This window comes from Parus major, chromosome 4A (assembly GCF_001522545.3).
Source record: "Parus major isolate Abel chromosome 4A, Parus_major1.1, whole genome shotgun sequence".
Taxonomy (NCBI): domain Eukaryota; kingdom Metazoa; phylum Chordata; class Aves; order Passeriformes; family Paridae; genus Parus; species Parus major.
Genome location: NC_031772.1, coordinates 5,005,861 through 5,021,648, shown reverse-complemented (window position 1 = coordinate 5,021,648; position 15,788 = coordinate 5,005,861). Strand labels below are relative to the sequence as shown.

Genomic DNA, 15,788 nt, shown 5'->3' with positions numbered 1-15,788 from the left:
CAAGTAACAAATAAGAAGTACAATACATGAAATTAAATAAAGAAATAAAAGTATCTGGGTATGTGTTTAAATGGAAAAAGGGTTTCTAGTTCTTGAGGTTCTTGATTCTATTTTTGAAGTTCTCTGAGGTGTGTAGGAGCCCCAGGACATGGAAATACTCACTGGACACTGTAACACTGGAAGGAACTATCAGGATATTCTGCCTGGAAAGGCTGCTGACTCTCCACAGTCCCAAACCACCAGGCATCATCAATAATACTGCGAAATCTATCCCCTGGAAGGGCAAACATTGCATTCAGAAAAAGAACAACATCAAGAATTGCTATGTATTTCCTTCTAGAGAATCAACTCCCTCTTTTGTGAATATCCTACTTCCATCCTTACATTTTTCACCACAGGAGTTGAGCCCTTGCCCTGAGGGCAGGACCTGCCCATCTCTGGGAATTATGTGCAGCTGCCTCACGCCTCAGATCCCAACAGATCAGGAGATTCTCCTGCTCTCACTGCCCTTGGAACAGTTTCTCTCTTTTCTTTTCCTTTTCTTTATTTTTTTTTTCTACAGGAATTGCAGCAAACATCAAATAAAAATTTTCAATAATCTTTACAATATCGTGTGTGTATAGTCCTTTACATCATGTAATAAAGACACTATAACCCATTAAACAGCTGCAGAAATAGTGCAAAACACATGGAATGGAAAAAAAAACCCACTCACCTATTTGCCAGTTCCTTTCTTTGGCTTCATTATAAAACTGATGCAGCACAAGGAAATCAATAACATCTGGCATATCGTGGTACCTTCAGGATATAAGTACAAAAGAAGTTATTATTACCCAGAAATACAGTTCTAGATGAACTAGAGAGTCCTCAAGTTCCATGCATTTGGGATAACCATTACTGCCATCATCATCATCATCATCCTTGCACAGGAAATAAGAAAGGAGGAAGGGGAAGCCTCTACTCTGCAAGGAAAGCTCTTGAAGAATGTCATCAGCATTCCAGTGACTTACTTTATGGAAAAGGATTCTCCTGTCATTTTGCCTGTGATTGGATCCAGGAATGCAAGCTTCAAGCAGCAGAGTGTGGGAGGCCCAACTTCATATTTAATTCCTACAGTCTTCACAAATTCTTGTTCCTAGTTAGCAAGAAGCATGGAACAGGATTATTTTACCTTGCCAACAATAAAAATATCCATTTTAAAGTGAAACATATTAATAAAACCCAAATATGTTTCCACTCTGCAGCACAGGTAATTTCACCCATTAATTTTTCTTTTCCAAATACTAAAATCAATCACTGTCACCTCAAAGAGAAAAATGAAGAAGCTCATTCCCTTGGCAGGTTTGTGAACAGGATTTCTACATATTATTTAAGAAGTTTCTGAGGAACAAACCCAGTTTTAATCACACCAGAGGTCCTCCCTGACCTACCCCAGGGCCCCTCACTCTTGCACACGGGGAGAAAAAAGGAAATTCTTCCTCTGAAAACGGAAATTCCACAATAGCCTTTATGTTCATGTCCTGTCAAAGCCCATCCTAAGTGAACAGCTATTTCCTTTTCCTCACAAACTGATCATGCCTTGGAAAATTACAGCTGGAATCACTGAATATCTGGGACTGCTAACTGGGTGTTTTCCCACTTAAGCCATTATTTTCATTAATAGAACCATGGGCAGGGTTAAGGGAATATGAACACATATATGGGCTCTTCTCTTGATATGAAATCCGAGGAAAGCAGGGAAAAATACAGCAACACTGTGGATTAAGTCTTGGGAGATCATTCAAAGCAAGATCCAGTGTTTGAGAGAACTCCTGCACACATTTAGGTGTTTACACCATGATTTCTTATTCCTTACCACAGCATTAAAAACAAGAAACAGAACCCAAATGCTCAGGTCACTGTAGAGTGGTGAGACAACCACAAACAGCTCTGCAGTGTTGGGTTCTGAATGAATTCAGTGTTCAAGCAAAAATAATTAGTGTTGAAAGAGACCCCTGAGAATCAAGTCCAAAACCAGTGAAGTGATGTAAAGAATTTGTGTTAATAAAAACTAACTTTAATATTTACAATTAAAACTTTGATATTAACATTTTAAAGCGATGCTTTCTTTACATTTTTCATGCTGGTTTTTCATGTCAGTTTAACATTACAGAGACATTCAGCTCTTTGAAGTATCTCTTGAACTTACCCTGAGTTCCATTTTGTTCCATGGTTGTTTTTGCATGTTAATACTGTAAATTTTGGCTTTCCTCACTGCCCTCACATAAGCTTCATGACCTTGCCTAAAGTAGATAATCTAAAAAGAAAGAAAAAATAAAAAAAAAGAGAAAATTAAGAGAGAAAAAAAAGAGCAAATGAAAAGAGAAAAGTAGAGAAAATTATTTTACTGATTCTGCTCTTTCTGTTCAGTCTATACCAGGTCTTATCCCTTTCAGAACACATTGCACACTTACTTATTTCATCATAGAACACTCTTCTGGTTAAAAATATTTATATCAGCCCACAAACTGTCACCTTCTCTGTGCTTTAAAACTGGGGTCATTAAGAAATGTGCAGGTGAAGATGCACAACCAATTTTTCCTGCTAGTCCCAAGTTACCTGTTCAGAAAAAGGGACGCAGGATGTGGATCTGTCAACAACAAACTGCCTGGCAATTAAGAAAATTATCAAAACTCGGCCTGTCCTGAGCACAATTCCCTGCAGATGTTGCTGGGTGGATCAGTCCTAAGCAAGCTGAGCTGCTGATTCCCCTGGGAATGTGGGAATTGCTGAGGGCAGTACCTCATCCCCCATCTGGGGCACGAAGGGCGAGCGGCGGGGAATGGTGTCCAGGATCCACTGTGGGGCCAGCCACTCCTCACTGGGCTCCCCTTCCAGGGCCAGCAGCCCACTGGCTTTCTAAACACAGCACAGCAGGACATAACAGAGGTAAGTTACATATAGGAGTTAAATATTTGCATTAACTGAGAATGCAATCAACACAATATTCAGAATACAGTTAATTACTATGGAAAACTCATCATGCAGCAGTTACTGCAGGTAAGATACAAGGAAAAGCAAATTGTGGAGGATCATCCTTCCCAAAATCTCCACTAAATAGCAGAGAATAAGACAGATTTGTTATAACTGAAAATTAAAACCTTGATAAATCATTAAAATGCCTTAAAACCTTCACAAATCATTAAAATGCCCATGGCAGGGGGGTGGGCTAAGATGATCTTTAAGATCTCTCCAAACCAAACCAGCCTATGGCTCTATAATTAAGAAATAAATTGTATTTTTATAAATATTCTAAATGTCTTAAAAAAAAAATACCAGGAAAAAGTAATCTGACCACGTGAATACAGTACAGATCCATTATAATGTTACAACAAAACCACCCTGCTGTAAACCTGACTGTGGTGAAGAGCATAAATCTGGGAGAAAAAAACAGGCATTTGTAATGAAGAACCACCTGTGGGAAACATGGAAGCACAAAAAAACAAACAATAAAATTTCTTGGTACCACTGGTACCACATTGTGATTTCTGTCATTTCTTTTTTTGTTTACTCTATACCTATTTATGAAAAATTTTACTTTGAAAACAACCACTAAAACCCAAATTTATATTCATAAACTCCAAAAGACACTGAGAATTACACTTGCTGACCTTTTTCCTTGGCTGTTTAAGTTTCCTTCGCTTTGGCTCCAGCCCTTTTGCTCCCTTCATATTTTCATCTTCAGAACTACTACAGATTTTCCGAGCTGCCTGCCTGGTTTGTCTCTTTGGGGGCTGCAGATTAATCCCAGCATCTGCTGTCCAGTCTGAATAGTCACTTGATGAATCACTGTAGATAATAAAAAAGTTGTAAGAAAGAGAACAGAAAACTTAAATTTCCCTTCAGTGGATTGAGAAGTCCAAACATTCAACCTGCTCTCCTGGTTCTGCTCAGGATTAGCACAGAATTTTATCATGTGAATTTAAAGAAAAACAAGTGCTCTCTGATGTGTGATTTCAGTAATTCCTTTTATCAGTTTGAAACTCACATTAAAACTACACCTATGGCTGATATAAATTCTCACTGATTCACAGACTGACTTCATATGAACTGGCAGCAAAAAAATGCATGAAACATTTGAAAAACTACAGCACTTCCCCAAAAATCCAGTTCTGACTTCTTTAATACCAAATAATACATATACAGGATTTATGTGGGAAACTAGCATTGATTTCTTTCAAGTAGCTCTTTAATTAAAGACAGTATTTTCTTATAAAAGGTTTTTTAGAATTGTTTTTGACTTTGAAAATAAAAAGAACAGAAAAAAAATCGCAATACAAAATGCTTCATGATAAACTGATTAAAAATCAGTCTTCAAAATGAAGTTTGAATATCTGAATATCAACTGTCCTACTTAGATCCCATAATAAACCAGTGTTACCAATTCAGAGCCCAGTGGAGGTACCTGGAACTGCTTTCACTCTGCCAGGCTGCCACAGGATCATCCATGGATGCATCACTTGTGCCAACAGTCTCATCTTCCTGTAGTGAAAACAACAGGATTCACTCTGAGGCCAAGGGGAAAATGTATCATTTTTGTTTGCAAGCAAGCTGTGTCACCTGAGGAAAGCTTTGTATTCAAGGGCTGGTTTAGCTTTAAAGAAATAAATCCAGAATTTCTTCCTATATCTTAATTAATATTATACTATATCCTTATGTAGCTCCTATAGAAACAAATGTGAATTTTAATTCTATCAGAGCTATAGAATGAGTTCTTATTTAAGTGTTTGATTAATAAATTTTAGTGCCCAGGGCCCAGCTTTTTGAGCTGTTCTGTACTTTCAATGCATTTACAAAGCAACAATGTTCAGCCTCCTCCTTAAGGAGAACAAGTTATATTTATCTGGTATATTTTAAGTTCTTCCCTTGCCAAAATCAATGATTAATACCAATACTCCATCTCTTTCAACAGCAGTCTACAGATGTAGATGAAATCAAAGCACTGCAAAATGAAATCAAAGTCCTGACCCAGAATCTATGTGCTGTATGAAATCCCAAAATAGCAAGTGGTTTAACAACCCAGTTAAATTTACTTGAAAATATTTCAGGTTTCCAAAAATACAGGAGCTGTTTTAAGCTACTTTTGAACGCTGTCCTGGCATTTAGGTAAATGATCCTTTACTCTCCAAGACCAACATGCCACAGGAACACCACAAATCCTGTAGACTCAATGACCTGAGTGTTTCTTCCCATGTGGAGAATCACAGAATACCCTGAGCTGGAAGGGACTCACAAGGATCAGAGTCCAGCCCCTGTCCCTGCACAGACACCCCAACAAATCCCACCCTGGGCATCCCTGGGAGTGGTGTCCAAACCCTCCTGGAGCTCTGGCAGCCTCTGGGCTGTGCCCATTCCCTTGGGAGCCTGGGCAGTGCCAGCACCCTCTGGGGGAAGAACCTTTCCTGATCTCCAGCCTGACCCTGGCCCAGCTCCAGCCATTCCCTGGGTCCTACCCCTGTCACAGCCTCTCTGGATTCCCAAGACTGCTCAAAAAATCAAGAGAGGATTTGTGATAGCATCAGCAGCATTTTGAGGAATCTTGGATGAATTCTCTCAGGCCCCATTGATTTGTAGGGATCCAGCTGGAGCAGCAGATCCCAGACAAGTTCAAGGCTGACTGGGAGTTGATCACTCTCAGTCATGGCCCTCCAACTCAGAGCACTGGGACCCCTTTGCTCCATCACCCATGCACAAGACGGAGACAAAGGATGTGTTAAATCCCTCTGCCCTGTCCGTTTGTGAGGTGACCATCCCCATCCTGGAATGGACCAATGTTATTTTTACACTGCCTTTTGCCATGAATACATTTGAAAAACCCCTAAATTTTTACTGCCCCCCACTACAACTCCTGGCAGCTCCAGCTCCAACTGAGCTTCAGCTGCACAAACTTCCTCCCTCCCGTGGACACGCGGAACCTTAACGTGCTCTGGGATTTGGGAACGGGGAGGCTGCTGGAGGCTGCTGGGAGGCTCAGACCTCAGAGGAGCTGTCGGACTCGTGGCGTGCACAGGGGTTCTGGCTGGCTCCCTGCTGGCTGTGCTCGATGGTGGAGCGGGTCTGGTACGCGTGCTGCCGCTTCCGCTGGTTCCTGCGCAGCGATCGGCCGCCTCCCGCCTGGAACTCGCTCTGCCAGGGGCACAGACAGGAACAAATCAGGGAGTTACTCATGAGTTACACAGTTAAAAGGTGCCTGGTTACAGTGGTTGAGTGTTGCACCCCGGTTTGAATTTCTGAGTTTCAAATTAATTGAGCAGTAAGAAATCACTTTATAATTAGACATCATCTAACACATAACAGAATTAGACATCTCTGACACACTGTGGATGTTTCAGGTGTGGATTTTTGGTTCAACAGAAATTCTACTTTATAAAGTAGCAGTCTTTGGAAAGACTGCTATTTTTTTTTCTTCCTCTGCATAAGATAAATTCAGCCCCTTATAAAAGTTTGCCACCTCTACTTCCCACAAGTCAAACTGAAAACCCACCATGGCTCTGCAATTTTCCTTTCCCAGCATCTTCCCACCACTGAAGCCTCAAGGATAGAGATTTACCACTATTTGGATATTATAGACAGCCAAATCACAGATGCAGAAGGAAGAAGACAGTGAGCCAGAGAAACAATTAGGACTATTGATCTTCTAAATAATTCAACAAAATTGGTTTGGGGTTTTTTGTTGGTCTTATTTTTGTTGCTCAGTGCTCAGAACTGCTTCCCACCCAGGTTGTCTCTTCCAGGGCATTAACTCACCCGTTGTAAGGTGTGAGATGGCTTTCTCTTCTTGTCAGCAGTGTATAAACTGATTTCTATTTCACCTTTGGCAGCTCGACATTCTTCCTGGACCCTAATTACACATAAGAAACACACATTATATTCATTAAATTATCATGGAAAGCAACAGCCTCCTTAATATACCCATTAAAACACTTGTGCTGCTCTGAGGAACCTGTGCATAAATCCCCCAAGCAGCATCCATCCATTCGCTGCTGAATCACAAGTTAAAGAAGTAAATTTGTTCACTGAGGAGCCGTAATTATTTTCAAATGTATTAAAATTATTTTCAAGTCTTTTTTAAATAAAACTTGAGGGAAATGTGGTATTGGAAGTACTGAAGAAAGACTGAATTGTGAAAAGAAGGAATTGCCATTCTCAGCTCTCCATTCTGATCCCAATATTCCAACCAACCCAACCAACCAAGCCCCAAAGCCGACGCATCGCTTAAAAATCATTCCAGGAGTACGGAAGGATCGTTACACATTACACAACTGAACCTCTTGTCCCACTGAGTCTCTTACTTGCTGATGCCTGGAGGGAGCTCGTTGACCACCACCCTCCTGCTCCAGGCCATCAGGTCCCTCTCGGTGGCCATCTGGCTGCGGGGCGCGTTGTGGTGCATCTGCCGCACGCCCTCGATCTGCCCGCTGCGCCGCAGCCCCACGTTGGGCGGGGAGGACACGTCCAAGCCCGGGCTGCGAAGAGCTGGGGAGAGACAAAGAAAGAGCTTCTTCACCTCCATGAACCACCAATAAAATCCTGGAGTCACAGGATGGTTGGGTTAGGAGGGACCTTAGAGATCAAACAGCGCCAGCTTCTGCCATGGGACAACTTCCACTATTCCAGGCTGCTCCAAGCCCCGTCCAACTTGGCCTTGGACAATTCCAGGGATCCAGGGGCAGCTACAGCTTCTCTGGGCACCCTGCGCCAGGGCCTCCCCACCCTCACAAGGAAGAATTCCTTCCCTGTATCCCATTCACAATTTAAAGCTTAAGGATGGCACAAAGATTGATAATAATGGAATCACTGCCACCATTGTCCTTATTTATCCCTCAACACAATTCCCACAGTAAATCACATGATAATATTGCATTTATGGTTGTGCAAAGCTATATAAAAATACCTGGCTATTTAAATACTTTATACACACTCCAATTAACCTACTCAAATGGGCAGTTCATGTGGGCAAAATCCTTGATCAATGCAAGTTCTAGAAGGGAACTGCTTTAACTTCCACACTACTCTGGAAATTCCTTTACACAGCTACAGGGACACACAAATAAAACTGGGAACTGGAGCTGTGCAACACATCAACATATCCTAAGCAGCAGAAAAGACTTTGTGTGAGCTGAAGCTGCCTTTTAGGCAACCTTTTTGAAATATCAATTTAGATCAAAGCAAAAATGCATTTTTGTACTTTTCCCTGGTATTTTTTCCTGATATTTTTCTTACTCCTTGAATTGAAACACAAGCAATTCCACATCCAAATCCTAATGAGCTTTGCCAGGAAATCTACTTCAAACACATGTAATCAGTCACTTAACCTAGAAGTGATTTATTAGCAGCTGTGAATTCTCCCAAGGCTCAGGCTGACTTGCAGCACAGTCCTGGGCATCTGCTCCCTCCCATCAGCTGCACTCACTCAGCTGCTCACTTCTGATTGAGTGTGGTTTCAATTTTTAATCACTTTGTGTATTAAAAATAAAATCACAGTAGCAGAACACTTACCAGGAGAATAATCTCAGGCTTTCTAAGGAAACACTAAGACAGAGCAACATGTTTATTTTATTAGCACTGATGCTCAGCCTTGTGCTGCAGCAGGAAACCATTAGTCTGTCACAACACTGTATTGCACTGACAGCCCCTAATTATATGCTTTCATTTTGGCATTTTGCAGCTATGAAGTTTCATCTCTGCACTGATATCAAGACAATACAGTGAACTTCATGCTTATTTTTCATGAAACTGGTTTACAGCAGGAATAATTTCAGTCTAATAACTCCAAGCCATCAGATACAGCCCAGTTAGACCATTGGATGCCCTCAGCTGCCCCTTAAATTTATAATTCAATTCCTCTGTTGGGATCCACAGAACATCCCACTGCTCCACAAGGGTTAGCAAGGTGTTCAAAAAAAGGAGAGAAAAGCATCCTCAAAGACATCATCTCCTAACTGCATTAACACTTTGACCAGTCCTCCCTGTGAGAAGGAATGAATCTGTGATGGAGATAAGGCTGGACACTGACCTCCATTAACAGAGTGGGATCTGTTGAGTGGAGGGTTTGGAAGAGTTTCTCCTTCATTAATTAGTCTGAGATCTTGTTCCCTCTGGAGCTCTCTGATCATTCCATCGAGGATACTCTCATCCTGGTCATTGGTTTGCTGCCCGATGACTTGTTCCACCACCTCACCATCACCTTGACGAGAACAAAACACAAATGCTGATAAAATGATGGATTTCTGTATTACCAAACACCACAGAAATAATCCCATTTAAAACTCTGCACTGCTATTTGTCTGCTCTGCAAAACATCTGATCACCAGCTGGCTTTCTGCTCTCATGTAATAAATGGAGGCAAAGTTTAGAAGAGAAGTTACAATAAAATCCTAAAACTCCAGACCACATGTAGAACATAAACACAAACCCTTAGAAAGAGCAGAAATAAATTATGCTTCAGTAGGTAAGAATGGAAGGTCTTTTTTGGGGATCAATATTTTGCTGAAGTTTATGTCTACAAGAAAAAGTAACTGTTTAAAAAAAACAAAAGTTTTTTCCATGTTTTCCTCACCTTCCTGCTTCCTTTCTCACATCCACAATTACAGAGATTAATAGACAATTAAACATCTGCCACATACCTGGAAAAAATCCACTGATTTTGGAATACTCTTGCCTACAGTCAATTTGATTCCACACACAACCCCAACCCCACCTCCTCTTCTACCTGTACATTGAATTTAAACCATTAATTTATACATCCCCACAGCACCATCCCAGGAGCTGGTGCTCAATACTGTGCCACACTTGTATTATTCATGAGCTTCAGACAGAATACCATTAGCCACATATCCCAGCTGAGGAATGAGTTGTTCATCCTTGCAATTTTCCCTTCCTGGCACCAGCCGCTGGAATCTCGTGGGATGAGGATTTCCATCAACATCCACCAGGAATGGAGGAGGCATAAGGTGTGGAGCCTGTTGAGTCTGTTCATCCAGCACATAATTATTGGCATCCCGGATCAGGGGCCGATAATCCGTGTGGAAGAACATCTGATCGGGAATCTGAAAGAAAAGCAATTCAGTAAATAAATCAATGGCCATTTACAGCTGTCTTGCTGCTCTGGAATGGCTCCCATAAACCTCAACTCTTACACTTGGGATCAGCACAAGGAATGTTATGACAGAGAACAGATTCCTACCACTAATGTAGCAAGGCCTGATGCAGGAATTCAACAATAAAATAGGCCAAGAGAGGTGGACAGAGAAGATAATGCTTTTCTCCTCTATTTCTGGAGTCACTTGTCTAAATCTTTTTGCATTAGATAAAGAGCAACTGCTCCATGACCTAATTATTATTTTGTCTGGGGCAGGGTGAGGGAATAAATTGTAACACAAATACTTCCAAGATAAAATCAGGTCAAGACAGGGAAGAGTTTAAAATTCATTCAACCCACCTTTTCATAATATTTATTGCATCCAAAACCAAATAGTAGCAGATGTCCATGAGAGTCTGTGCAGGCAAAATGCTGCCCATCTGGTGAGAACTTGCAATCAAAAACAGCTCCATGGCCTTGGCCCTCAATCTGTACCAAGCACAGAGAATTCCTTTCACAACCAGACATTCTCTACAACAGCATTTTCACCAACATTTCCCCTGTGTTCCAACACATACTGAATCCTCTTTCTGTGATTTCTTATCTCACTCAAGACTGATTTACACTTTTATTTATTAAACTGAATAACACAGTAAAACTTCACATTTTTCTCTCTGTCCTGGAATTTCAGACCAATTTTTAATGTATGTTCTGGAACAACCACCTAAAAGTCTACGTTTTATGTTAATGGCAGACACAGGGCAAGATCACCAAAGATCTCAGAGCTGTACTGGCTCTGCAGGTATTTAATGAAATCTGCTTTTGTCTCAAGGCCAGTTTTGTGAAAAAAGGAAAAAAACAAACCTTCTGTGATCCTTCTTACCATGTTAAAGTAATTGCGAATTTTTGTTCCTTTGTCTATATCCCAAACAAAAATATTCCCATCGTGTCCCGCCGAAAGCACAATCCTTTGGTCAAAGGGATGAGCCTCCAGAACAAAAACTTCATCGTCATGACCCTGCAACAACAGCAGAGGGGAAAAAAGAAGTTTTATTTCTGCATTTGCTATGTCCACATGTGCTGGGAGTTACTCTGCCCAGACCAGGCCACCTCAGTTTACTGGAACTGTGCTTGGTCACCACTCCTGCCTCAGGTTTGGCAGTGTCACAGCTCAGCACCGCTGAGATGGGGAGGGATGGGGAGGAAGGAGGCTCCAAAGGGTTCCCTGTCAGCCAGCAATGACCAGGATTCAGCTCCTTGCCCCATGGTGCACTCTCCTCCCAGCAGGCAGGAGACAGCTGGATACTTCAACACCAAATCCTCCTCATGGGAATGGTGATGAGTTCAGCCTGAAATCAATCTCAGAGTGAACCACATCCACTTGGGATTCCCCCCTGGAATTGTACTCACAGATAAGCTATGCAGAAGCTGCCCTGTGGACGAGTTCCACACTTTGAGAAGGAAATTGTTGACTGCAGTGATGACGGTGGCATCGTATCGATCCCAAGCCACCATGGTAACCTTCAGCTTGGTGACCTTGTCCTCTCCAGATGCCACATTGTTTCTAAGGAAATCAACAATTTAAAAAGGAATAAATCAGTAACCACATATGGAAACATTTAGTAGAGCTAATTCAGAATGAAATTCGGGGGAGGATGGATCACAGGCACCTCTGTGACTCTGGCTAAGGCAGGAGAATAAAGGATGGTTCTGCAGTGGTACAAAGTGGATACAGGAAATATTTAATGCCACTGAGATTTATAGAGCTCTATTTCCTTAAAAAGGACATTTTCTCCTCTGCTCCTAAGCCATCATCCCTCTCTACCCTAATTTTTGCTTTCAGCTCTATTAGGCTTTTTCCTACAAGGCATTTTTCTTATCAGTCATCAATATCAGTAAACTCCACAATGAGCAGGAGCCTGCTAAATAAATCCAACTCACACTTCCGACTGCAAACACTGCAAATGCAACCACTGAAATATGGAGAATTCTGCAAAGCAAGTGCCTAATGGATTTCTCAATTTCTGCTCTTTGTTGTTTCGAATATTCAATTACAATTCAATTACAGGGCACTTAAAGAAGTCACTTGAGAATCTCAAAAAGAAAAACTCAAAACTCTAATGGAACCTGAGAACCAAACACTAATTTCACCTCTTACTTGGAAACCTAAGGTAGAAATACAATGTTAAGAAGTATATTGGAGATATATATATGTATATATATATATATTAGCAAATGATCACTGGAGCTCTACCAAGACCTCCTTCTGTGAGATAAATTGTTTGACATTCTTATTTCATGTATAAAATACTAAATATTCCTCAACAATTAGGATAGAGAAGTACCAACAGATTATTAGTTATTTGGGGGTGAATTAACGATGTAAGTTGACAAAGCCACGACACTTTGAATACATGCATGGAAGTCAACTAAAAATGGAAGCAAATAACCAGTTTTCCATACAATGGAGGATTTTAGCTTGCAGGTAAATGTACCCATGAGGTGTGTGCTGCTTGCTTTGCTTTACCCTGTCATTTTTGTAGCCATATCCAGGACCAGACTCTTCCAGTCGTGTTGATGGTAGTGCCAGATTCTTGCTGTTCCATCCCTGCTCCCACTGACAAACCTTAAGCTGTGGGACAAAGGGAAAAAAAAAAGCCATGAAATTCTGAATAAAGATGGTTTCATCCCTACATGGACACCAATAAATTATATATATGCACTTGTAAATGTGTACTTGTGCATCTCTACTTCTCTTACTCATGAGGTTACAATTTTCCTATCAGATATTGTAGGGTACAAGAGAGTTTCTAGCCCACAACATTAATTACATTTGGCTCCAGCAGCAGATGGCCTTGGAATGACTTCAATGTCGTAATTCATACGAGCTGCACATTCCCTTTTTAATGACATCAGCAAATCCCTGGAGCAGCTCAGAGTGGCAGCAAAGAAAGGGAAACTGTGTGCCAGGAGTCTGGCATAAATTATAATGCATTAACTTAGGGACAGGGTGAAGACAGGCAAGGGAAAGAGCCAAATGGAGCACAAGGAGGTTGTCCTGCCTGTGGAGCTGAAAGGGAATATTTTAATTTTTAAACCCCTCCTTATTGAAAAATTTCAAGCATGCAGCAAATGTATTTAACCACATCATAGTGCTTTGGCCATCAATGTCAACAGAAATAATTTTTATTGAGAAACTGGAAAAAAAGCTCTTCAGGTAATACATTTTCACAGGATGGCCAACACCTTTGGAAGTACATTCCATTTTGTCTACATTTATATACAAAATTACACTTAAAAGGCAAACCTATTAAATTTTATTAAGTAATTGTTTCACCTTTTCAGTTTCCCTGACCTAATTTTTTTCACTGTGATGAAAAAGAGTTAGAAAATACTTGTGACAAATTAATTTTCTTCTTTACTTCTTTATATTAAAATAAAATGGAAGGTACCCCTTTTCCATTCAAAGCATTGTTACAGAATATAAATTTTCAGTATGTGACCTCATTCCCTTGCACATGGCTTGGAAGGAACTGGTGGTACAATTACCCCCAGCACAATCCCACATAATTCCACATGACAAAGCTCTCCCAAGTACAGGTGCACAGTTACAGCAGGACTTGGAAGGCTCATCCCTTAAACATCCTGCCCAGCAAAATAAGGAATAGGAGCAAAAGTTGAGTTACAAACATCCATATTTACCAAATTTTGCTTTAGACTACACTGATTACAATGCTCTTCCTCCACAAGCAACCCCTCTGTGGGGGCTTCCTAGGAGGGAAGGTTCTTACACAGAAGAGTTATAGAATTTGGGTTCCAATTTGCTCTTTGAAAGTAAAAACAAATCAAAAGCACAGTTACAGAACACGTTTGTTGTTACAACAGAGGACAACGAGTTCGAGCTTGTGGACATGACACACATCTTGCAACACACTGCAATAATTTGTCCAAGATTAAGCCAAGCCCACAGGCAAATCTTCCTGTTGCACCAAATTTTCCATGAAATGTTGCTTGGAAAATTAAATATCATCGTTATCAGGTCAAAAACCCAGCACTCACCTGTCACCGTTGTTACAGAACTGCACTGCAACCACTTTGTCCTAAACAGGAGGGAGGAAAAGAACAGAAGTGAAAAACCTCAGCCTAAAAGATCTCCATGATGAGCTTTTTACTCAGCTAATAAAAAAAATGTCAAAAAATTCAAGCACAGAAAAGTTGTATTTGAAGTTAAAACATCACCAGACACATTGTGTTAAACACTGAAAGAGAAACCTTCAGAGAGAGGTGATGGTTTCCTGCAATTTTTAGACTTAACATGAAAGTGCATCATAAAATTTAATCCAAAAAATGCAAACCTTGGCTTTATTAACACTTACATATCGTTGAGAAACAAGTGTTATGTTTTAGACATAGTTTTGCCCTTTTTTAAATTCCCAAATACTTGTGCTGGCTCCATGATTTGCTCTCCTTACTCCCACTGATGTCTCTATCTCCTGCTAACTGGGATTTGTTTTAGGGGGGGTGATGACAGCTGTCTGCAGGATTAAGAGTGGATTTAAAGAAATTAAAGGAATTACAGCTTCTTCCAAACCTGTTCAATAGAGAAAACATCCTTTTCTTTTTGTGAGCAAAATGCTTGTTAGATGTGTTGGCTTGGAGACTTCAATGTGAGAGCCACAACTCCCACTGAAGTTCAGGGAATCAATTTAGACCTTGGGCTCAATCCATGAAATGTTCCTGAGCTGGTAAATTTGTAGTTTGAATTTTTATGGGAACCTTTCTGCATTATCTGAAAAAAATATGCTTTTAAGCTTTATTTTCTAAATGAAATTACCATCATGATACAAATTTTGACAGCACAGTCCAAAATCTGAATTACTTTGTTTTATGTGGATTTAACTCAACATTCAACAGCAAGTTTAATAGGAAAATATGACATTGTGTAATGACATTGTGAATTAAAAATGTTTTAATTCCTCATTTCAACACAGACTTTTTCAAGAAAAAGGGAAAATTACCTGGTCCCTCAGTTTTCTGGAGGAATGGAATACATAAAGCCTACTTTGCACAAACCTCTTGCCTCAGAGGGATTTAAAAATAAACATCCCACAAATTTCCAGCCATTTAAATACCACAATGTTGAAAGCCAAACAAATTCTAGACAGTAAATAAAAAAAAAAAAATAAAAAATAGGATGTACAGAAATCAAACACCTGAAAGGAGGAAAAGGTGGGAGGAAAAAAGAGATTTTCTTTTGGATTTGCCTCTTACCGTGTGAGATTCCAGCTCAGCCATTTTCTCTGGAGATTCTGAGCCCAAATAATAAATTCTTATGACATGGTCAGTACTCCCTGTTGCAATGAACATGCCACCTGAAACAGAGAATTCTCTGTGAGAAGAAAAGTCATCCAAGGAACAACTTATTTTAACTTCATTTATTCTAATTTGCAGTTTTCTTGTGAAAGCAGCCAACTAGTTTGAAACAGAAAATTTCAATGTAAACAGGTAAATGTCGAATGAAATATTTAAATGCAGTTTTAATATCTACCTGACACACATCAGAGAAATTATTGCTGAGTTGGGATGCAGTGATTAAGGTATTTTATTGTAATTTCTTTACAGTATTGCTCAAAAAGGCCACTGCTGTATGGTTTACTGCATTGAAATG

The 15,788-nt window shown here is 40.3% G+C and overlaps 1 protein-coding gene across 1 annotated transcript in view; it reads right to left on the bottom strand.

The window, feature by feature from the left end:
* Nucleotides 1-15,788, bottom strand: part of BRWD3 (bromodomain and WD repeat domain containing 3) — a 41,452-nt gene that overhangs the window by 13,287 nt on the left and 12,377 nt on the right. Inside the window, exons 7-24 of the mRNA XM_033514031.1 lie at nt 15,392-15,492; nt 14,180-14,220; nt 12,648-12,752; nt 11,531-11,684; nt 11,004-11,138; nt 10,481-10,609; nt 9,863-10,088; nt 9,056-9,226; nt 7,332-7,515; nt 6,787-6,880; nt 6,016-6,165; nt 4,445-4,521; nt 3,651-3,828; nt 2,782-2,898; nt 2,189-2,296; nt 1,011-1,135; nt 716-798; nt 163-274 (exon numbers count right to left, since the gene is read on the bottom strand). Of these exons, the coding sequence (XP_033369922.1) occupies nt 163-274; nt 716-798; nt 1,011-1,135; nt 2,189-2,296; nt 2,782-2,898; nt 3,651-3,828; nt 4,445-4,521; nt 6,016-6,165; nt 6,787-6,880; nt 7,332-7,515; nt 9,056-9,226; nt 9,863-10,088; nt 10,481-10,609; nt 11,004-11,138; nt 11,531-11,684; nt 12,648-12,752; nt 14,180-14,220; nt 15,392-15,492 (2,290 nt within the window). The remainder of the gene's footprint in view (nt 1-162; nt 275-715; nt 799-1,010; nt 1,136-2,188; nt 2,297-2,781; nt 2,899-3,650; nt 3,829-4,444; nt 4,522-6,015; nt 6,166-6,786; nt 6,881-7,331; nt 7,516-9,055; nt 9,227-9,862; nt 10,089-10,480; nt 10,610-11,003; nt 11,139-11,530; nt 11,685-12,647; nt 12,753-14,179; nt 14,221-15,391; nt 15,493-15,788) is intronic.